The sequence below is a fragment of the Hypoxylon fragiforme genome (genome assembly GCF_022984875.1).
Source record: "Hypoxylon fragiforme strain CBS 206.31 chromosome Unknown GGS25scaffold_3, whole genome shotgun sequence".
Lineage (NCBI taxonomy): Eukaryota > Fungi > Ascomycota > Sordariomycetes > Xylariales > Hypoxylaceae > Hypoxylon > Hypoxylon fragiforme.
Genome location: NW_026054758.1, coordinates 29,811 through 50,952, shown reverse-complemented (window position 1 = coordinate 50,952; position 21,142 = coordinate 29,811). Strand labels below are relative to the sequence as shown.

Genomic DNA, 21,142 nt, shown 5'->3' with positions numbered 1-21,142 from the left:
GATGAAGAGATTCCATTCCAGCTTTTTCATGGTAATGCCTCACGTATGTGCTTATTGGCCTGGTACTTGGTAGGGAGGTGACCGGTGGATGTTACCTATCAGCCCTAAGTCGTACAAGAAAGCGTTTTAGCCCTCCCGTTCCCGAGATTGGGTTGTTGTCGCACTGCAGCTTGTGGGGGGTGCATAATAGATTGCTTTGTCAGAATTGCTGTGGCCCATTTCAGTCGTGGGGGAACTGACAAACAGTCTCATTCGAATCTAACAGCTACGCGGGCGTGACTGGATAAGTGAGACAATCGATGTACTATGGTCCCTTTAATTCCTCCTTGTTCTATATTCAATCTTTGATCTATGGGCACATGTTAAAAGGGGAACAAAAAGGGGAGAACAATAGTAACCCGACAATGGGTATTGTTAGCAAGCACTTCATGAAACAACTCAATACAAACTGCGAGATGTCGAAAGATGCTAGCTTAATGGAACACGATAGCTGTTGGCATTAATATATTATACTCGCTCGTCCAAATGTCCAAATCCATTTTCCTGCCTACCTAAACCACACTCAAACAACCCAACAACGAAGCCCGTCCTTTGCTTAGGTAGGTACCAAGCATTCAGGCAACCAAGCTTCTGCTACACCTATCAGCCTAGGACTCCGCTCTATCACACCTTTTTTTTACTCCAAATCCGCAAAGCAGAGATAATGGCGAACTCGATGAGCTCAGGAGGATCTTGCGCACAATGCATGTCGCGCGGTAATGTTTGCGAGCTAAGCCTAGCCAACGATCCTATGCATGATTTCCGTTGCTACGAGTGCGCTCTAGTCGGAGAAGGCTGTGTCATCCCGACGGACGACAGAAATCTGCTTGCGAGTGGCATCAGGATGGGTTGCCCTACAGAACAGCCAGGTCATCGTAAGTGCCTGCGCTGCGCAATGACCAACCAAAACTGCACCTTTCGCCAAGGCTACCGCCCGTATCCGTGTATGTCTTGTGTCACTGCTGGGGCGACTGGATGTATGATCCAGCCTCCCTTCTTTAACCCTCCGCCATCATCAGCCATTACCTACGGCGAGTCTGGCCTGGATGTAAGTATCGTTCGGGAGATTGACGATTTCGTTCAGGAACTCATGAGACCGCCCGAAGAAGTGCCCGCTGGCTCATTCTCGGTATATGTAGCGGGTTCAGATCCGGTACAAGACTTGTCAGGAGAATATGAGTTGCATTTTCCGGACCACCAGTGCGCGACGAACCCTGAACCTGCCTCGGAGCTTGGTGGTATGTCACCGGGTTCACAGCTCGAACAGCAGATACTAATGTCGGCTACCGACTCATATGGGGACGTTGCTGCTGCGTACGCGGTCGATGTGCTTATGAACGGGGTTGATTCAGAGAACCCATCCTCAGAACTTCACATGGACCATCCTTATTTCGATTTTGAAGATGGAACCTCGGCGGAAATGCACACGGATGCGATAGTATGTACGCCTTGCACTGGTGACACTCCAGGCGCATTCGACAACATCTCGTTTGAGTACTAGGTAGGGGTTGCTAGGAGATCAACTTGGTAAGTAAATATAGGGCGGTTCTACTCAGTCATAGGCAATAGGCGGCCCATGCGATACATGCTAGGTAACACTAAGAGAGGGCTTGTAAATGTGTATAAAGGCTTTTAGCTTCGGTACGTTGAGCGTATTCCGTAGGTAGTCGGTAATAAACTTCATAAATACTAAGTACGCTACAACGTGAGGTGTGACATTTTTATGATGAAGAGGCAAGTTAGAGCAATGAGACATAGGTAAATATCTGCTCACATAGGTTACCTATGTAAATACTCTTTATGCTATCATCTATTAATGACAATACGAACTAAATTGAATCGAAAATAATGATGATTGTACGAAGTAGGCAATCACCGTACGTTGCCCCTCTTTATTCTTCCTTCCCCTTTACTTCAGCATCTGGCAGATTTCGTATTCGCTGAACGCCAAGTTTGCTCTATGGTCTCTGAAGCTGGCCAACCAGTTGTTGACATATGAATTCATGGAAACACTGTCAATATTCCTAGCCAATCCTTTTATGATATACTCAGTCTAGGGAGAAGTGATAAGCTGCGTCTCACTGGGCGCTTCCTCGACTCTGGGCTGTATTTGTACCTGATTTATTAGCACTACTTGGCCCGAAACTCGAATTTTCACAAGGCGTCTGCCAAGGAGAGTGCACCAAAGCTTATGTATAGCTATTAGCTTGAAGATCCGAAGTAGAAACCCACTCTCGAATTGTTAAGGTCTTCATGCCTCCATATATGATATGTCACGAATATCATCGCTGATACCAGGCACGCTTTTGTTGAGTTGTCCTGGGAGACGGCCAGCGGGAGAAAAGAGTGCCTAGACCCTTCAGTATCGACGGATATCTGATCTCTCTATATGTTGGCGCCAAGACGTATGCTTTTTGACATAACGAGGAATACTTCCCAGCGTGATAGATGGTTTCTGTTAGAGAAACCCCTGATAGAAACTCCTGGATTGTAAAGGAGAATGCCTGACAAGGCTTCTGCTTTCTCCACCGGATATCGTCGTTTTGATGAAAAGCCAATGGTGTATCTCGGGACTTCTTTGGCTATTTTCAACACAATATGGCTCTTTGACCTTAGAGATCGAGATCTAGAAAGGTTAAGGGGGGGATGTTGGCGGGGAGGGGGGATACAAAGATAGAAAAGGAGATATTTGTACCATTCAGCGCATTACATAAGCGAAATGATTTCTCCTCTAGTGTAGTTGTCAATAACTACATAGAAACATTCGGGTATCTAGGTATAGTACATATGTAAATATGAAACGAGGGGGTGCTTTGAGTTTAAGCTACCCAGGGTGCCCTACTGAATATTAATCAACGTTTTAAAGGCGAGAGGAAGTTAAACAGCTAATTATTGTCGTGGTATGATTGATCGATCGGGTGATATCAACGATAACTATATGCACCTCCACTTATTCGCCTTGCCTGCATGCAGTACTAGATATCATGCATGGCATTGTCAAACTTTCTTCGCTCGGTGTTCTTCTCTAAAAAGTTCCAACTATCACAACTTAAGCTTTATGGCCGCTAACCTCTGCACTCGAATGAGGTGAAACAGTATCATCGCCGTGGATGGGTGGCTCAATAAATCTATTTTTGCGACTTGGAGGCCGAGGCCATTACTTAACCCCTACTAATTACGTACTCAAGCCTACCTAGTAACCTAGTAAAATACATACTAGGTAGTACATAACTAACTACATAGTACATAGCTCAAAGCCTGAGCCGGCATTGAATATCATTAGTGCAGACATTTCAATTTCATTTTGCATGACCGGAAGCTAAACTGAATTGGACTCTTAAGGGTTGTATCATTAATGCTAGGGTTACGGCTGTGAAAACCTTTAACGGTTGAACTTATGTTTATTTGGTAGCAACCCGAGCTACCTAGGGTACCTAGGAATCTAGGATAATGCGTAGAGAAACCTCGGGAACATTGAACTTCATGTACAAAAGAGACACTTAGATCCCTGTCGAGCTGAGAAGACATAAGTTCGATAACTCTAAGCCTCACTCGCCAACCCTGACTAGGATTAGCCGCTTAGTTGTTAATAAGGTACTAGTTAGGTATGTAAGCTCCATACATGTCGGCGCTCTAGCATGGCCGACTTGCCGTGGCTAAACCTTTTTTTTTTAAACGCTAAAGCCCTAATCGGTAATGAATAGGGGTCAACCGTTGAACTTGGTTTGAATAATTCTCGAGTGCTGGGCGGAGTGCATTAGTAACTAATTGCATAACAGGTAGGTGGGGAAAATGCACCTACCTAATCTGATAGAACGGCATAATAAAGACTCGGGAAGAAGATTCCTAATTCTGAGGTGTGGTACCATACTATTATGCTAATAATCGTGATGCGTTATACACACATCCATGAGTTGGCAAATGAAGTGCAGTACCGTGACAGCCACTTTGCTATATGTGCTTGTCTAGGTACCAGCAGGTGGTGAGATGAAGGGTAGTGGCTGTGTTCTTCTTTAGATCAATGATCGTTCTAATCCACGAGCTAATCTTCGTTTACCACCCATGTTTTTACTAGGGATTTTCCAAAATAATGGATACAGACAGAGCTGGAGGTAAGGCGATAGGTATGCACATGCCTACCTAACCTAGGTATGTTAATCTATGCCATCATATTCGTTAATATCAAACACATGAACAACGGCAATTCAAGTGAACAACAACATCACCTGCCGCAGCAATAACTTTAATACAATGATGCCGTACATGGTGCTGACAAGTTACAGCATCAACTGTCTACGGTGTTCCTTACATATATTATCCATACATGTATACTTGTTCCCCGGACTATCGGCAGCTACCGTCGCCGAAAAACTGTGGTTGTTGCAGGATCAATGATATGAAATGTAATGTGCTATGTACACCCCTGCTAACAATTTTGTATGTACATAGTAGGCAGTTTCTCATGGTGGCTCTCTCATTGCCCAATACTTCTTTGGTCATTTCGACTCGCTTTTCTTCTGATATTTGTCGTGTTTGATATCGTCATCATCATCGCCAGTCAAGAGCTGCCTGTAATCCTTGGAGCCATCAGAGCAATGTATTGGGTAGAGGGATTTGCGTCGTCATCCTACAACTGCGGAGATATTTCGAAGCTGCTTTTGCAGTATAACGATTGGTGGTAACGAGAATTCACAACGTTGAACGTTGGAGTACAATGTTACATAATATGTATAACATGTATAATATGTATAATACCTGTCCAATACAATTCAAGTTATTCAACGTGCTTCCAACGGGTCCGTACCTCCGTACCGCAAAGACAAGAAAAGCGGGCCTTTTGATTGGCTCGGGGCGGATTGTTCTCGGTCTTAGGACGGTTGGGGTCCATTGGCCGAGAAGGGGGAGAACAATTGCACTGGCTTACGCGTCCCTCCCCTCTTTAATCGAAGGCCATACCCCTGTCAACCTGCCCGACAAGGCCAAGTGCTCGCCAAGCCACACTGGGCCTCACAGGGACTCAGAAGGGGAATTCCCCCAGAACTCCCAGCACCCAGGCCCAGGCACCCATAACAGCCAAATTTCCCAACTGATCCACGCTTTCTGCTAATCTTGTTATTTCCCTCTTTCCTTCTCTTTTGTATTTGTACACTTCACAACCAAAAAATCATCACGATTAACAAAACAAATACAACTCGCACTCACTCACACACTCACTCACTCTCACACAAGCATACATACATACACACACACCATATAACCAACCGACGATACTGTATGTCCATCAAATAGACGGGATCCAGTTTAATATAATACTTCACAGCACTTGCCACGATCGGCCAAGTCAAATCTCCTGTCTTTGAAAGTGGACGGAATCGCACTTACTTAAGGAAACACCCATCATGTCGGCTTCAAGCCAATCCTCGACGAGTCCGACGGGTGTCGTCGACCCTCTGGATCTGTTGGATTTTACCGAGTACGATGCAATGGCATATCAATCACCATCAGCTTCTCCTGCCGGAACCAACAAGTCTCAGTTTGCTAGGACACCAGGCATGGTAACTTCAACACCGAACACTCTGCCGTCAAACCGGACGTTGTCTGGTCCTAGTCACAAGTATGATCAGTACAAGCAACAGACACCATTCGTTCCGGGTGCTCTTGCTAGCACACTGGCTATCAATAACAACAACTCCCAGGTTACCGGCTACACGTTAGAATACATGGCGCCGGACATGAGCTCCAATGATGATATGTTTGATTTTAATACTGCACCGTCGCAGAACATGAGCACCGGTGGGGATATGGATATCGACTTTGTTGATTCCCAGCAGGATCCGTCGTTCTTCTTCCCCGAACCTACAGTCAACCCGAATGCTATTGGGGGCGAGTCTCGGGGTTTACAATCGCCTATCGTTCCGAGCCAGACAAGTAGTGTGGGAAGGATGTACCCCGGCATGCATCAACAAGCTGCACTAGCAAAGGCCCAGCAACAGCAAAGACAACAGCAGCATATCATTCAGCAACAGCAGAGGCAGAATCAGCAAGTTAAGCAACATCGGCCAAAGGCTCCTATGCCTTCTGATCCGATTGTTGAACAGAAGATAACACAGCTACTAAATTCAATGAGGTCCAAGGCTGGCAGTACCTCTAGCGATGGGAGCGACAACTCTCCTATGCTTCAGCTTCCTAGGCCCAAGAAGGAGGAGGATGATATGGATGAGGACGAGCGACTCCTGGCTAGCGAGGAGGGCAAGAAATTAAGCAGCAAAGAAAGACGCCAATTGCGCAACAAAGTATCTGCTCGAGCCTTCCGTTCAAGGAGAAAGGGTAAGAATAAGTATAGTATCCCCAATGCAGCAGTCCACTAACAGTATGACAGAATATATCACCCAACTTGAAAGTGAAATTGCGAACAAGGTTACCGAGAATGGCGATTTACGAGCCCAGAACCGTGCATTGATGGAAGAGAACCGACGACTATCCGATCTCACTCGCATGCTACTATCATCTCCTTCGTTTTCTAACTTTCTTGATCATTTGAGTTCCAACCCATCAGCAGCTCCACAACAACAGGCACAACCAGAGCAAAGGCAGCCAGAATCTCGCCCGGTTCCTAAGGATGTCAATCCCTTCAATGCTGGTCAACAGAATCACCAGCATCAACAGATCGGAATGGTCGTGATGCCAGAGCAAACAATGGATTTTTCGATGCTCAATCTGAACTCAGATGCTTTCAACTACCAACCTCGAGTCTTTGCCGTTCTAGAGACGCCTGACGTTCCTTTTATTGACACTGAGGCTCTGGCCGGCAAATCTACAAATTGGATCGGCGAATCATTTGCGCCCGATGCTGAGAAGGACGAGGCTCCTGTTATTGAATCACCGGTGCTGTCTACCGAAACATCAGAAATCCCGGAACAGTCTAACGACTCGGCCGAGATCAGTAGAGTTGCCGACCTTGACGGGGATATTTATGATGATGATGTGACTATTTCTGGACCATCAGAATCAATCAAGTTGGACACCGATAGTCTCACCCCAGTCGACATTTTTGGCGGAATCGAGTCTGAGAAGGCATTGGCTAGGATCGACCTCGTTGACTCGTCTGAAGAAGATACCACTGCTATCATTGCTGCGAAGCGTGTGGAGCGTATCGCGGCTAGTCTGGAGCCTGTCTTAGCGAGACTGGACATGCTCTCCATCGGATTATAGTAGTGCTAGGTGCGTAGGCTCTAGCCCAAATGCCAGCGATATTTGTGTATCTTACCGGAGTTGGGGCGAAGGTTGCATTATGGTAAAAGGGATGAGTTCGGTTGGAATTCGTCGCATACACACAACACTTTTCTTTTTTAAAGCCCACTTTCTTGGATTCTAGCGTCGCGAGACTTGGGATAGGAGGATGTTTACGAGGCGCTTCGGAAGAGCGCTATTTATGAAGACGGAGGATAGGAATGGCATCGTGCATCATGATGGATTGCCCATATATCAGTCGTAATAGATATAAGTAGGTAGCCAATGTCCCACCCTTTGAATGGAAGACATTATTAGGTCAATCATCTATCTCCCTCCATTATTATATGTACCCCCTAGTGTCTGGGCTCATACTGCGTGTACCTAGGTATGTACCTACGCAGTACTTATACATACCTAGGTAGTTAGCAAACGTGATATGCATGTGGTATGTTTGTTGTAGCCATTTAACCTCGCGATACATTAACTAACTGCATCGACATCTCCGTGATATTACCCTGATGCTAATGCTGGTGAGAATTTCAGCCTGGATATCTCCTTGCTTACATATCGATATCTACATGCCTAGTAATAGTCAGCATATGCAAGTTTCGGTATACCGGTAGGTACAGTATGTCTCCTTTTATACAAACTGCGAATGACTCAAGTGAGAAGAGATAAGAAGGGATTGCATGGACCAAGATCTTAATGGACATTCAAATTGTATTATATCTGCTGAGAGGACCATTAATGCCCGATAAGCACCTACGAGACAAAAGTGATTCAGCCACTAATTTCCCAGGAACACTCGAGCGCTTCGGCTACAAACCTGGAAGGTTCCTAAGTATCCGGTAGAGATGAGGCATCTGTCTCTGCATACCCAGTACCGAAGGGGGTAGTCAGTGGATCTTATCATGATCTTTACTCGACTATTATCACGGTCGAGGTAACGGATATCTGGCTGAGGCTTTCGTAGTTCGTGTCTCCGCTCCTACCTTTCATCGGAGCATTCAAATGACTTGCTGCGTGTAGGTATAGATGTGTACCGGGACTGACGAGCTACCGGGAAGCCGACATATTATATTTAGGCATCATCCCCTTTTAGCGGTGGTTAGTAGTATGGTAACTATCTAACCTAGGTAAAATCCTGAAGCCAACGCCAGGTGACCAATATCCGAAGACGGAGAAAGAAAAACCAAGAAACCGATGTGGCGCTCTTTGTTGCTACTAGGTTAGGTAGGTAGTATTTATGTATGTGCAGAGCGAGCCGTCTTACATACATTGAAGCTGGCTCAACTTAATCAGCTTATTGTTATTTTTTCTTTCTTTTTCTTCCCGAAACAGCTGAATGGTGCATTTCCAATATGTTGTCCTACGTCGCCTGTTCGGCTTTCTCAATTTTCGGGTTTCTGTAAATGCGACGATCGCTTTGATGGATCTGATTAGCTCTGTGCCCCCTAATTAGGAAAAAGGGGGGGCCTCTTCGGGCTTCATAGAATCGGGCGGTGGGCGATCTATAGGTTAATATCTCCGAAAGAAATTCGAAATGTTCAGAGACGAACTAATGAATTTTGAACATATTTCTTCGTGATCTTTGTGACCATGACTTTCTGAACCTGTCTGGGGAAGTTTAGGTTTAGCAATGTCCTCTATATATTAACAAAGAATGATCAGGTTATGATCCAATACTATGAATACACATACTCGCATTAATAGCTGTGGAATCTGGCCCGCCACATCCGGGCCGGTTAGCCCACACCGTGTGACATCACCAATTATATCAGATATGTCACCGCGGTTCTCCTACTCGCGAGATTGATGACCCCGACTTGTTCTAGTGCCGTAGTCACCTAACAGCCTCTTGGGCTAGTACATGTAGGTATAGACATTGATCCCAATAGTAAGCGCCTAACGCCGAAATCTCATGGGCATAATATGATTACCTCGGACGCGAGATTATTTCCAGCCACTCCCCTAACATAATATAAAGATAATGGCTCGGCATTTTGGCATGCCAACCTGCAAACGTAGATCCTCATGAGGCTATCAAGTATTCGCCAGCCGCACCTAAACACCTGATTTGAGATAATCTCTCCTGAGTCTGATTTCCCAACAACAGAAGAGATGCCTCCGCGTAACTATCCTCCGGATGTTTCGAACCTCGTCATCGCCTCTGCTCAACATCCCTATCGTGGTGCGTATCATGGACGTGCTCGAGGGCGCTCACCCGATTATTTGGGACCGGGGTTTTTGTTAGACGCTGGCCGTGGTTCCGACAGCACTATCAACACCATACCCCAAGACGATCCATATGTTATCGATGACGTTCGTATTGATGAAGGTCGCTATGAAGAACCACACCGGAGCACTGGATTTTGGGACCCGAGGATGCAAGGTATCCGTAAACAGGTTGCATATGAATGGGCTCGAATGCGTTAGTATCCCATTGTCTTCCAGAGAACCCTGAGATCATGTCGAGCTATACACGACAGGAAGAAGTCTAACATCTAGATCTCCAGTTCTTATCCTTGTGCTATACATCATGGCCATCTTGTGCATGTACTGGGCCGTCCTATTCCACGTGAACAAGAACATGGTCAACATAACAGTCCACGTCGTCGATTTCGATGGTCAGGTTGCCCCGTACGACTACGTGACGCCGCTCGTAGGGCCGGCCGTGACAGATGTAGTGGAACAGATGCGCAGCATGCAGCCAACGTTGGGGTACACCATCGTACCACCAGAACACTATAATTATGACCCGATTGCTGTGCGCCAAGCAGTGTACGACTGGCATGCCTGGGCTGCCATCATAATCAACCCAAACGCGACGGCATTACTCCAAGAGGCCGTGGCTACCGGTAACGCCTCATACAACCCCATCGGCGCTATTCAATTCATCATACAGTCGGCGCGTCAAGAGACCGTACATGCGAACTACATTGTCCCGCAGTTGCAGACGATCGCGCGGAACTTCGCTGCGCAGTTCGGCCCATCGTGGACGCAAAGCGTCATGACGAATGATTCTCTCTCGCTCGATGTGCTGACAAGAGTTCCCGCCGCCATAAACCCTGGCGTTACGCCGCTCACGATCGACTTGCGGCCGTTTGGTCCAGCTACCGCTACGCCCGCTGTCACTATCGGTCTAATCTACCTCATCATCGTAGCATTTTTCTCGTTCGCGTTTTTCCTACCGATCCACATGGTAAGCCAGAGCAGATTCCCCCCCCCCCCCCCCCCCCTCCCCCCATCCTTGAGAAAGCCAGGTCGGATCAAGGATAAGTAGATGTTATGATTTGTCCTTCTAACCTCGTCATCTAGAAATTCGTCATGCCAGGCGCCCATCCACCGTTACACTATTGGCAACTTATTATCATGCGTATCTGTGCCACGGTCACAACATACTTCTTCGTCTCCCTCATATACTCACTGGTGTCGCTCGCGTACCAGATCCCGTTCTGGCCACCGCCAGCGTCGCAAACAGAACCCGCGTTCAATGCTACGGCATATGGCCGCGGCTCCTTCGTGGTATACTGGATGGTCAACTTCCTAGGCATGAACGCCCTTGGTATAGCCTGTGAAAACGTCGCCCAAATCGTTGGACAGCCGTGGACTGCGGCGTGGCTTATCTTCGTAAGTATACCACACCACATTCACCTCCATAAGTCACTCCTAGACCGAAAAATGCCCCTATTCGGAGATACTAACTGCTATACGCAATAGTGGGTCATAACCAACGTCGCGACCTCTTTCAACTCAATCGAGCTGGCGCCGGGCTTCTTCAAATGGGGATACGCGTGGCCGCTGCACCACATCGTGCAGGCTAGTCGGCAGATCTTGTTCGACCTACACTCTGAGATCGGGCTTAACCTGGGCGTTCTTTTCGCGTGGGCCGCTCTTAACCTAGCCTTGTTCCCGGTTTGCTGCTACTTTGGGCGGTGGAAGATGGACCGCCAAAGGCGGAGCGCCGAACGAAACGCCGAGTCCTATGCCGTGTATGATGCTGCAGCTGAGGGTCAGAAGAAGCATGTGCCGAAAGAGAAAGGTGTGCTACCCCCGATACGAAAGAGAGGGTTCATGAGGGGTTGGTAAGGAAGAAGAAGGGAGGGAGGGTGGAAAGCGAGTTTATGGCAATAAATGTTTGAATTTTGGGAGCATTGTATACGCATAGGTATTGCCTTTTGAGTTTAGACGAGACTATGCATTGGATTCATGAATTCAGGTGGGCGTTTGGTTAAAATGCATGCATAGGTAGGCAGGTAACCTACTAGGTACCCTAGGTAGTTATGGAAAGTTCAACTTTAATGATCTTTTTTTCGGCGTGCTCTTCTCTACTAGGTCTGGAAAAGGGGAAAGGGGAAAAGGGGTCATTGCGCTTCACAAATATGAAATTTAAATCTTTAATTACTACTACAATTACTACGACGACGACGTATGTAGCTACTTTACTTCCTGTATAAGATAAGTAATCCTGATTAAACACATCAAAGTATGAGCTTATCAAGTTTACTACTTTAGGCATGTTGCGGCTTCGGCCCCTCTCGAACTAGTCGTCGTTCAATCTAGGCCACTTTGTTAATTTCCCCGCAGCGATATCGTTGACACTTTTGATCCTACGGCGGCCTTTTGTCTGTACTCTTTCAGAGTTGTCCTAATAGGATATTCTGGGATATTCTGGGCTTACATATTGGCACTGAAAGGTATCTGCTTAGATTGTAAGAATTATGCCCCAACCAATTCCTGGGTTGCCGGTACCTGAACCGTGTATATCTTTTTGGCAGCAAACCACCCGATCGTTCCCTCATCTCAACATTAATCGAGATGAGCCAGTGCCTACAGAATCTGCTTATGTTGTAATTGGCTCTGGAATTTCCGGTGCTCTGACGACATATGAGCTGATCGAAGGAGGCGTGCCGGCGGAAGACATAACTATTATTGAAGCGAGAGAAGCCGCGAGTGGCGCGAGCTCGAGAAATGCAGGGCATGTTCGACCAGGTCAGAATGAATATAAAATCTACCTACATATACCTGACCTGTAGCGTATGTTTCTGAAAATTTCTATGCAGATGCGTTCCGTGGATTTCAAGTTTACCGCCAACTCCACGGCGTAGACCAGGCGCTTAAGATTATCGCCAACGAGAGAACTGTCTTGAATAAAGTGCACGAGTTCGTAGAGAAACATGGGGTACAGTGTGACTTTAACCCCACAACGACTTTCGATGTATGCTTGACACAGGAGTTCGCCGATTTTAACGCAGAAAGTTTTAAGCAGTATGAAGCGGCCGGCGGCGATGTCTCACACATCAAGTTCTATGATGGGGAGGAGGCATGGAGGGTTACTCGCGTCGGGAAGGCTATTTCTGCCTATGAGTGGCCGGCCGGTTCAAGTCACCCGGCCAAGCTGGCCCAATGGCTTCTTACGCAGTCAGTCAAAAAGGGCGTCCGGCTCTTCACTCATTGTCCGGTGACTTCAGTGGCTAAGTCAGCTTCCTCCACCGCTTCCCAAACCTACTGGGACTTATCAACGCCGCGAGGTATAACCAAGGCTTCGACCGTAATTCACTGCACCAACGCATTCGCACCTTATCTACTCCCTCACTTATCGAGCTTCATTACCCCTAATCGCGCTCAGGCACACGCGTTTGTTCCACCGGCTCCGCTTAACTCTTCTAACATCCTTCCAAGTACCATGTCTCTTCGACATACACTGAAACACTTTTACTCTGTTGCACAGCGCCGGCCCGATGGAATCATCATCCTCGGTGCTCCGATAGCGAACCCGGTCATCAGCCCGGAGGCAGCTGCCAGTCGCCTACTGCCGGATGATAGTTTCATAAACGAGGAGGTGAAAGAAGATGCCATTAGGAATTTTGAGGAGTGTTTCCCAGCATGTGAGAAGGCAAAGCTTCTACATGGAGAAGGGCTGTTGCATGCATGGACGGGAATCGTTGGGATGACTGCGGACTCTGTACCCTTTGTGGGGAAGATAAAGAGCTTGCCTGGGCAGTGGATATGTGCTGGGTTCAATGGCCATGGTAAACAATTTACCTACTCAATCAACAATTGACCGTGGAATTTCGATGCTAACGTGTAACTGTCTACCTAGGCATGGCAAGGATTTTCACTTCGGCTCCTGGAGTAGCAAAGCTCATTCTAGGTGGCTCTTGGGCTGATACTGGATTACCTGAATGCTTCGAGATAACAGAGGAGCGCCTGGAAAGACTTCAAAAGGGGGTCACTGAGTCCGTATTTTAACAGACGAAGAAAAGCATTCGGTAGCATTGATACTTACGATCCCACTCGCCCCGCAATCAACTACAGGCTAGTCATGTTTGAGTATCGGCAAGCGCCAGGTAACATTATGAAGACACGACAATGTACAGAGAGGATGTAACGTCGCCAGCCCTAGCTCATTCCACGCATCATTGAGGAATTTACCCTAGTACCTACTGTATAGAACACTCCAGCTCCAACTTGATTCTATCTACCTAGTATTCATTTATTAAAATTGAATGCTATCGTGCTTGACACCTAATCTAAATACTCTTGTCATTAATACCCATAATGTGGTACCGCTTTCTCTTTGTGTTCCTTTTACTGGCCGTTCCTCGCTTCGAGGCCCACAATGTCGAGCTCGCTGATGAACGAGAGTTGCGGAGAAAGGATGTCGACCACGAGACCGTTTCGGATAAAGAATCAACAATAGATAGAATAATTTCCCAAATGACGGTTGAAGACATTGGTGTGTTATTTTCAATTGCGATACCTTGCTAGGTAGGTATATGGAAGTCATCGACTAACAAGCTATGGCGCGCCAAGTTTTACAGCTTCACCTCATGTTTGGTGATGATATAATAGGCATCGAATCAAAGAATGAGCTTTATGGTTAGCCATATGGTCCTAACCCTATGCTCTGAATACTACATAATACTTACCTAGAAGTAACTATGTAGACTTCACCATGCGATTTACCCCAGATTCGCCCATTGGCGTAATGCACGACTGGTATGCCCACTACGCTCAGAAGTGGAGTGTATAATAGATGTTCACAGTCACATAGGTATCCCGTCAACACTTCTCACTACAATTCATTGCAGGAGTTGAATTTGAAAAAGGCGCGACTCAAAATCCCGTTTATGCATATGGGGGAATGCCTCCATGGAGTTGGATCTTTTAAACAAAGCATATTTCCCCAGAGCCTAGGATTGTCAGCTTCGTTCGACACTGACCTCGTATATCGTGTTGGTCGTGCTATTGGGACTGAGGCTAGATCGATTGGAATTCATGCATGCTTGGCCCCAGTTCTGGATATCGGTCAAGATACCAGATGGGGACGTATGCAAGGTAGGCATTGCTTCTTCCATGCGTATCCGAAGCTATTATTTCCACTAAACATCTGCAGAGGCTTGGGGAGAAGATAAGATCTTAACGGCACATATGGGAGTGGCATTTTCGTCCGGTCTCTCTAAGAACGGCTCCTGGTCCGAGCCGGATGCAGTAGCTCCTGTCGTGAAGGTATGTGGCACAATTTGACGTAATGGCCGATAGATAATTTCTCACAATGTTTAGCATTTTGCCGCACATGGATCTCCCCAATCCGGACACAACACAGCTCCATTCATGGGCCATGGTAATCGGCAGGTGATGCAGGACTTATTAACACCATTCAAGGCAGCAATCCAACTCGGCGGGGTCAAAGGGGTAATGATGTAAGCATACCTAACTCAAGTTGAGAGGTGGCCGTGTTGCTAACTCCATATTAGGGCGTATAATGAGCTTGACGATATCCCAGCTCATGTCCATCCTATGCTATATCAAGCTCTTGACGATTGGGGATTTGATGGATTCGTAGTTGCCGACGATACTGGTATGAAATCTTAGGACATCACACAAGTTGTGTTCCAGGCTGAACAGACTATAGGAATGATAGAACTACAATCAGTCCATAAAGTTGCCGATTCGCCAGCAGACGCTATCCAGCAATGGTTCAATGCCGGGGGAATGATCCAATTCTATGATTACCCCCTGGAAGTCTTCCTTAACGTAACATCACCGCTCATCTTTGAATGATACGAATAAAGCTAACGAGCTCCAGACAACGAAAGACTTAGTCAATAATGGTTCTGTGGCGATGGAAACTCTGCAAGTCTTTGCACGGAAGATACTAGGTGTTAAATGGGACCTTGGTCTGTTCGACAACCCTTTCATTCCACCACACACAAACCCCCAGAAGATCGTCGAAAGCCATCAAAGCCTGTCCCTAGAGGCCGCGCAGAGGAGCATTGTGCTTCTCGAAAATAAGAATTATACCCTGCCTATACGACCGCAAGCGCAGAATATTACCAAAGTCGCCCTGGTTGGCCCCTTTTCCGATGCGCTAAATTATGGCGACTACTCTGGTGCATGGGGGCAGTACCCAGCAGGGGCAGCTCAAACTATCCGTGAGGGAATTCTCAAGTTCGCCAGTAAAGAGGGGTTTGAAGTAGTATCAAGTTGGGGAACGAATACCTGGGAATATAACGCGCAATACATAATCCCACCATATCTCCTGTCATCCAATGGGACCTTTGGAGGCCTTTCCGCGACGTATTTCTCTGACACTGGATTCAGCCAGCCCGTTATACAGAAAATAGAAGTTCCGGCAATCGAATGGGGACTGTATCCACCAGAGGGTCTACCGTCTAATAATTTCAGTGCCATTTGGGAGGGCGAGCTACATTCACCAACCGATGAAGATATAGACGGCTGGATTGGGGCAGCAATTGGACCAAATACGACAGTAAAACTGTTTATCGACGGGGAATTACTGACTGAATATGGAGTAGACGGGCTCCAGAAAACAGGAAATATTATGGGCAACATTTTGGAATACGACTACATCTTAGCTAATAGCACCTTACATCCACAGGGCTCCGCAGCCTTTACATTTAGGAAAGGGGAGTCGTATCACATCCGTATCGAATACCAGGCCTTCAATCTATATAAGAAGGTGGCAAACGTCAACTCCATCAACTCCCAACTACTATTGTTCTGGAACCTCGTAAGCCGTCATGGTGACGCGGTAGAGAAAGCCGTTCAGTTAGCAACCTCCTCAGATGTCGTTATATTGGCCATTGGCGCTGCTTGGAATAGTGATGGAGAAGGCGGGGACCGCGGTACACTGGGTCTTTCTCCATCACAGGACAAGTTAGCCCAGCAAATCTACAAACTGGGGAAGCCAGTTGTACTCATTCTTCAAGGCGGCAGACCTTTCGCGATCCCAGAATACTACAACCAAAGTAGCGCTGTTCTAAATGCGTTCTTCCCGGGCCAATCTGGTGGCCAGGCTATTGCAGATGTCCTCTTCGGCGTGGTAAGCCCAGGCGGTCGCATTCCCGTTACAGTCCCAAGGCACGTAGGGCAGCTTCCCATGTATTACAACTACAAGCCAACCGCGCACTTGAAGAATTATCTGGATGTAGAATCCTCTCCTGCCTATTGGTTCGGGTATGGATTGTCATATACAACTTTTGAAGTTTTGAGATTTGAAGCTATGGTTAACGGCACATCCTCTGTGGATTTTGGAGTCGAGGACACAATTACGTTTTCTGTTTCTGTGAAGAACACTGGGCTGGTCAACGGCAGCTACGTGGCGCAGGTTTATGCTTTATCACGCAAATCCTCAATCGTGCAGCCTGTGAGACAGCTTGTGTCCCTGAAGCGTGTCGACATCCCCGTCGGTGAAGAATATACGATCTCAATGGACTTGGAAGTGGCTAGGTATCTGAGCATTATTAACAGGAAGGGTCAATGGGAGCTGGAGAAGGGGTCATATACATTCGCACTCTTAGATCACGGTGGTGATGTAAATACTGGAGTGAATGTTACTCTGGATTGCAAGCAATAAGAGTCAGACACAATCTTGACTACCTGTATAATATACAATAGGTATATCATGGGACAAATCTCCTCATCCATGGATCTAACCAGGATAGTAGTGCCTTACCTAGGTAGCCCTGAATGGATTTAAAGTTAGTAGATTGGTATAAGGTACCCTAAGAATGTCAGATACCTAGGCCCCTATGTGCCTAAGGTCTGCATGCATTTCTAACTTTTTTTTTATTCGCGTCTAGTGATCTAGAGCATACCCATGTTTATTGATGAGAGGGTAGACAAATATATCCTTACATACATCAGTGTGTATTCCTATACATCAGTGTGAAAACATTGAAATTGTCGTCACGGCTTTCTCATTTGTTTTTATGCGACACTTCCTTGCATGAACATAACGCAAATACTTATGCGCATACCTACCTACGTCGATATCAACATTATCATCACGAAATCTCGATTCTCTCTACCTGATTAAGGGTTTCCATCTACAGCACGAGAAACCGTTCCATTAAACTACGTGAGCCGATTGCCCACAAAACATCTACAATGCTGCATTACTGACCTGATCACACTAGGCAATTCGACTGCAGATAAATTATCCATAAATGAGAAACGATACAAGTCCCATGACAATGGCTGCATCCCGCTCTTCCTCCAATACCCACATCAAAGACGAAGGGCTGGACGAGGATGTTGATATGACATCACCGCCACGCTCCCCGATCAAGGAGACTCCTGTGAACAGCAAGAAATTTGAGAGCAGCTCCCCTATTTTCAAGAAGCCAAACCACCTCAGCATGCGCCCCAAAGACTCTCTGGAACAACCCGTGTTTCCTACGGCCCAGAATTCGAAGACGACACCGAATGAAGACCACTGTGACAAATATGGCTTCTGGCGTGGAGATGGTATTACGAGCAAGAAGAGATATTTCAAGTTCCGAAGTATGGCAGCGATGATTGAGGCGCACGTGGAGGAATTGAAGAAAAGGCCAATGAGGGATGATACAAAGGATTCTCTTAAAAGCTCAATGGAAGCTTTACATATTGGAAGAGTCTAACTTAAGGATCAAAAAGCACAGTAAGGCGACTGGCGGTTGTGAGATGGTGATGGGATGTGAATCGGCCAACCTTTATGTACTACCTAACCTAGGGTACTAGGTACTAAAAGGGGGATTTACTAAGGTGCAAGCTTACATAAGGTACTGGTAGCCCCTCATGTAACCCCGCAACTTTTCAATGCGTCTGCCCCACCATCCCACTACAGTATTGTACAATACAATAGTTACATAACTACCTACGTAAGCTAGGTTAGTACCTTGTGTAGTTAGGGACCTTAGAGTAGACAAAAAGACGTGACGCGACTTGAATGCTGTCTTTTTTCTTTCTTATCCTTGGTACACATTATAATCCACACCCGTTTATTTTTGCACCTCTTCCTCGTCTTCACCAGGGTACTCTGAAAATTCAAGAAAAAAAACATTAGGTAAAAATTAAAAAAGTCATGATCAAAGTAAGCCATCATTCATGTCGACCTCCTCATTTCCTCCACTCCATGAAACCTCAGATATAACATGTATCACACCGGAGCCATTCGAGCCCGCCCCCCTTATCTCTGACATTCTACGAACTGGCTACTGCGTCCCGGGTTCAATATTTCTGGTCGAGGGTATCGATTCTGTCCATACCTCCAAGTCTCAGAGATGGCGAGCCGTTCACCTCTTGCTAGGAGATGGCAAGTTGTGCATCCAAGCACTGCTTTCGGCCGATATGCACAGATTCCTGGATGAGGGAGAACTCGCATTGGGATCTTATATCAAGCTGGAGCGATTTCGAATGGAATGGAAGGATGTTCGCAGTAAAAATTCGCACGGTAGCGAGGAAATGAGCGAGAAGATGGTTTACCTGGTAGTCGAGGATCTTGTCCTTGTGGGATGGAACAATTTTTTTCTCGATGGACACAATTTAGAACATGCGCCGGCTGAATCTACGCTTGAACCGATGACATCCCCTATTGCAATAGAGCCACGACCGGAAAATCGTGGCGTGCAATGTATTGACAGGGGTACTGATATCCCAAGAGAAGTCATTCAAGAAGAAGATGATTTCGAAGTCATGCCAAACGCTGCAGCGAAAGCAACTCAGAAAAGACTTGATCTCACGACGAGACCAGGAGGAACGGCAGTTGCGGGCCATAATTCCACGGAACCTGATACGAGTTATTTGCCCTGGGCAAGCATCGACTGTGGAAGACCATTAAAGCTCACCAAGCTGCGCTCTATCCCTAAGCTGCCATACAAGCAGAATTGGAGCGTTAACGTGCTTGCTGTCGTATCTGCCATCTCAGATATTGAACCATCCGGATTACCACCATACACTCAACGACGAGTTCGACTCACGGATCCCTCCACTAACAAGCACGTCCGGCTTGACGTGTTTCTAGACCCGGAGACTTTCACACCCTTAGTTGGGAGTGTGATATTATTGCTTGGTGTAAAGAATCATCGTTTTGATGGCGGCAGCTTGAAGAAATATGCTAGTGATCGGCCGAAGGAAGGATATAGCTGGTGGTACGAAAACCCGGTCCAGTTCGACTGGTGTGATGTCGAAAAGCTGAGGCAGTGGTGGCTTGAGACTTCAAGTATTCCTCGTGGCGACAGTTATGATGCCCCACGATAGGTTTTGGTACTTATGAACAAGAACTGTATTACAATCATTAGATTTCTACAACGTAGAGGTGATTATTACAATATCCATGGGGCAATGCCCCTGAATTCCCTCCTACACACACCTCTACCCCTCAGCCACATACTATCAGCCATGAGATTAGTACGAAGCAAAGTCTCTTATTCAATGCAACACGAAGTGGATATCAAGTCTTAACCTTTACAGTTAGAACGATACCCCAACCGCGGAAGCTCTCCAAGATACCGAATTCATTTTCATGACGAAATGCAACTTCCTGAGCCGTAAACACCATCTCAGCACCATGTCCATCCATTCCTCCTTTTTCTACATCGACAAGAGTATTCGAGGGTGTTGACGTTGTCGCCGTCTCCTGGGATTTTTGGTTGCTTGCATATTTCGTCCGGCCCCAGCCCCAACTCCTGGTCTCTTTCTTCGCTGGTACCATTTGGCCTGTTGCAGTTTGAAATATTGAATCGCGCTCCATAGATGCTACCCGTTCTCTTTTGGGCTGTAGGTAACTTGCTAAACGTTGCGCCATCTCCTCATCTTTCCACCAGAGCGTGCTAGGTTTGTCTCCCGTTAGGAAGTTGGGCTGATCAAAACGCCCCCAGTCGTTGAACTCCTGCCCTGTGACCCAGCTCGGATCATCGCTCACATGTTGATAATTGGTGGAAATGGTGGCAGAGTTGGATTTCTCCATTATTTTATCCATGGAGAGCCTGGCTACTCGACATTCTTCTCCGCGACGCTTCATATATTCGAAGCTACTGATCGTAGAACCCCGAGGTATCGCGTTCGCTGGGACTATGGTGAGCGTGGCCAACTGGACAGGACTACGTTGAGCACCTAGTTCGGCCAAAAACTGCTCCACTATGGGGACGATATGATCCAGAAGCAATGCATCGCTGAGCGATTGTTCTGCTCTCCACACCTGCTGTGTATCTCGGATCCGATCGGGGAGAAGTGTGATATGGTGAAGTAGATGAGACGCCAAGGCGTTCAACAGTGACTCTTCTGAATATGGAGGAGTAGTTGATGTGGCTGAATAGGGAGGAGGCTCGTCAAAAGGTATCTTGCTATCCATAACTCGTACTGGCTACTAGAACCTGTCGAAAGTTCAGTGTACTTAGAGGGAAATGTTGCTTTGTTGCGAGTTGGAGGATGAGGAGTTGTTGGTCCTAATCCCGTAGATTTCGGGTCGGTAACGAACAGGACTGGAGTTATCCAGTCGGATCTAGTAGTTTGCTGCCACAAGGTACCTACTATGTGGCGTACTGGGCACCAGTAAGAAATGGAATTCGCTAATAATACGAAG

The 21,142-nt window shown here is 46.8% G+C and overlaps 8 protein-coding genes across 8 annotated transcripts; 7 read left to right on the top strand and 1 right to left on the bottom strand.

Moving 5' to 3' along the window:
- The first annotated feature begins 603 nt into the window (after positions 1-603).
- GGS25DRAFT_155815 (uncharacterized protein) lies at positions 604-1,584 on the top strand. The gene has a single exon (XM_049256453.1). The coding sequence runs from the start codon at positions 704-706 to the stop codon at positions 1,538-1,540; it is 837 nt and encodes a 278-aa protein (XP_049118404.1). The 5' UTR covers positions 604-703; the 3' UTR covers positions 1,541-1,584.
- Positions 1,585-5,004: 3,420 nt separating this feature from the next.
- On the top strand, positions 5,005-7,599 carry GGS25DRAFT_479082 (uncharacterized protein). The gene is made up of 2 exons (XM_049259997.1): positions 5,005-6,366; positions 6,419-7,599. Exons 1-2 carry the CDS (start codon positions 5,439-5,441, stop codon positions 7,249-7,251), a joined length of 1,761 nt encoding a protein of 586 aa, XP_049118403.1. The 5' UTR covers positions 5,005-5,438; the 3' UTR covers positions 7,252-7,599.
- Positions 7,600-9,241: 1,642 nt separating this feature from the next.
- On the top strand, positions 9,242-11,458 carry GGS25DRAFT_155615 (MNNG and nitrosoguanidine resistance protein). Its single transcript, XM_049256451.1, has 4 exons — positions 9,242-9,703; positions 9,789-10,474; positions 10,591-10,902; positions 10,993-11,458. The coding sequence occupies exons 1-4, from the start codon at positions 9,394-9,396 to the stop codon at positions 11,359-11,361; spliced, it is 1,677 nt and encodes a 558-aa protein (XP_049118402.1). The 5' UTR covers positions 9,242-9,393; the 3' UTR covers positions 11,362-11,458.
- A 535-nt stretch (positions 11,459-11,993) lies between these two features.
- Positions 11,994-14,131, top strand: GGS25DRAFT_529606 (FAD dependent oxidoreductase; the record flags this gene model as incomplete). Its single annotated transcript, XM_049265302.1, has 3 exons — positions 11,994-12,264; positions 12,336-13,304; positions 13,376-14,131. 3 exons carry the CDS (start codon positions 11,994-11,996, stop codon positions 13,522-13,524), a joined length of 1,389 nt encoding a protein of 462 aa, XP_049118401.1. The 3' UTR covers positions 13,525-14,131.
- Positions 13,931-17,240, top strand: GGS25DRAFT_479061 (glycoside hydrolase family 3 protein). The gene is made up of 7 exons (XM_049259996.1): positions 13,931-14,154; positions 14,212-14,613; positions 14,672-14,784; positions 14,839-14,978; positions 15,033-15,136; positions 15,191-15,312; positions 15,365-17,240. The coding sequence occupies exons 2-7, from the start codon at positions 14,277-14,279 to the stop codon at positions 17,153-17,155; spliced, it is 2,607 nt and encodes an 868-aa protein (XP_049118400.1). The 5' UTR covers positions 13,931-14,154; positions 14,212-14,276; the 3' UTR covers positions 17,156-17,240.
- A 108-nt stretch (positions 17,241-17,348) lies between these two features.
- On the top strand, positions 17,349-18,521 carry GGS25DRAFT_479058 (uncharacterized protein). Its single transcript, XM_049259995.1, has 2 exons — positions 17,349-17,659; positions 17,718-18,521. The coding sequence occupies exon 2, from the start codon at positions 17,748-17,750 to the stop codon at positions 18,198-18,200; it is 453 nt and encodes a 150-aa protein (XP_049118399.1). The 5' UTR covers positions 17,349-17,659; positions 17,718-17,747; the 3' UTR covers positions 18,201-18,521.
- Positions 18,434-19,915, top strand: GGS25DRAFT_155543 (uncharacterized protein). The gene has a single exon (XM_049256449.1). The coding sequence runs from the start codon at positions 18,667-18,669 to the stop codon at positions 19,816-19,818; it is 1,152 nt and encodes a 383-aa protein (XP_049118398.1). The 5' UTR covers positions 18,434-18,666; the 3' UTR covers positions 19,819-19,915.
- On the bottom strand, positions 19,916-21,140 carry GGS25DRAFT_155544 (uncharacterized protein). Its single transcript, XM_049256450.1, has one exon. It carries the CDS (start codon positions 20,909-20,911, stop codon positions 20,012-20,014), a length of 900 nt encoding a protein of 299 aa, XP_049118397.1. The 5' UTR covers positions 20,912-21,140; the 3' UTR covers positions 19,916-20,011.
- Between the last annotated feature and the right edge of the window lie 2 nt (positions 21,141-21,142).

Excerpts from the sequence above, each read along its gene's own strand:
- GGS25DRAFT_479082 (XM_049259997.1), top strand. The coding sequence starts at position 5,439 with ATGTCGGCTTCAAGCCAATCCTCGACGAGTCCGACGGGTGTCGTCGAC. Across the intron at positions 6,367-6,418 it reads CTTCCGTTCAAGGAGAAAGG|AATATATCACCCAACTTGAA; the intron begins GTAAGAATAAGT and ends ACAGTATGACAG.
- GGS25DRAFT_155543 (XM_049256449.1), top strand. The coding sequence starts at position 18,667 with ATGTCGACCTCCTCATTTCCTCCACTCCATGAAACCTCAGATATAACA.
- GGS25DRAFT_479058 (XM_049259995.1), top strand. The coding sequence starts at position 17,748 with ATGAGAAACGATACAAGTCCCATGACAATGGCTGCATCCCGCTCTTCC.
- GGS25DRAFT_479061 (XM_049259996.1), top strand. The coding sequence starts at position 14,277 with ATGCCCACTACGCTCAGAAGTGGAGTGTATAATAGATGTTCACAGTCA. Across the intron at positions 14,614-14,671 it reads CAGATGGGGACGTATGCAAG|AGGCTTGGGGAGAAGATAAG; the intron begins GTAGGCATTGCT and ends AAACATCTGCAG. Across the intron at positions 14,979-15,032 it reads GGGGTCAAAGGGGTAATGAT|GGCGTATAATGAGCTTGACG; the intron begins GTAAGCATACCT and ends ACTCCATATTAG.
- GGS25DRAFT_155544 (XM_049256450.1), bottom strand. The coding sequence starts at position 20,911 with ATGGATAGCAAGATACCTTTTGACGAGCCTCCTCCCTATTCAGCCACA.
- GGS25DRAFT_155815 (XM_049256453.1), top strand. The coding sequence starts at position 704 with ATGGCGAACTCGATGAGCTCAGGAGGATCTTGCGCACAATGCATGTCG.
- GGS25DRAFT_155615 (XM_049256451.1), top strand. The coding sequence starts at position 9,394 with ATGCCTCCGCGTAACTATCCTCCGGATGTTTCGAACCTCGTCATCGCC. Across the intron at positions 9,704-9,788 it reads ATATGAATGGGCTCGAATGC|TTCTTATCCTTGTGCTATAC; the intron begins GTTAGTATCCCA and ends CTAGATCTCCAG. Across the intron at positions 10,903-10,992 it reads CTGCGGCGTGGCTTATCTTC|TGGGTCATAACCAACGTCGC; the intron begins GTAAGTATACCA and ends TATACGCAATAG.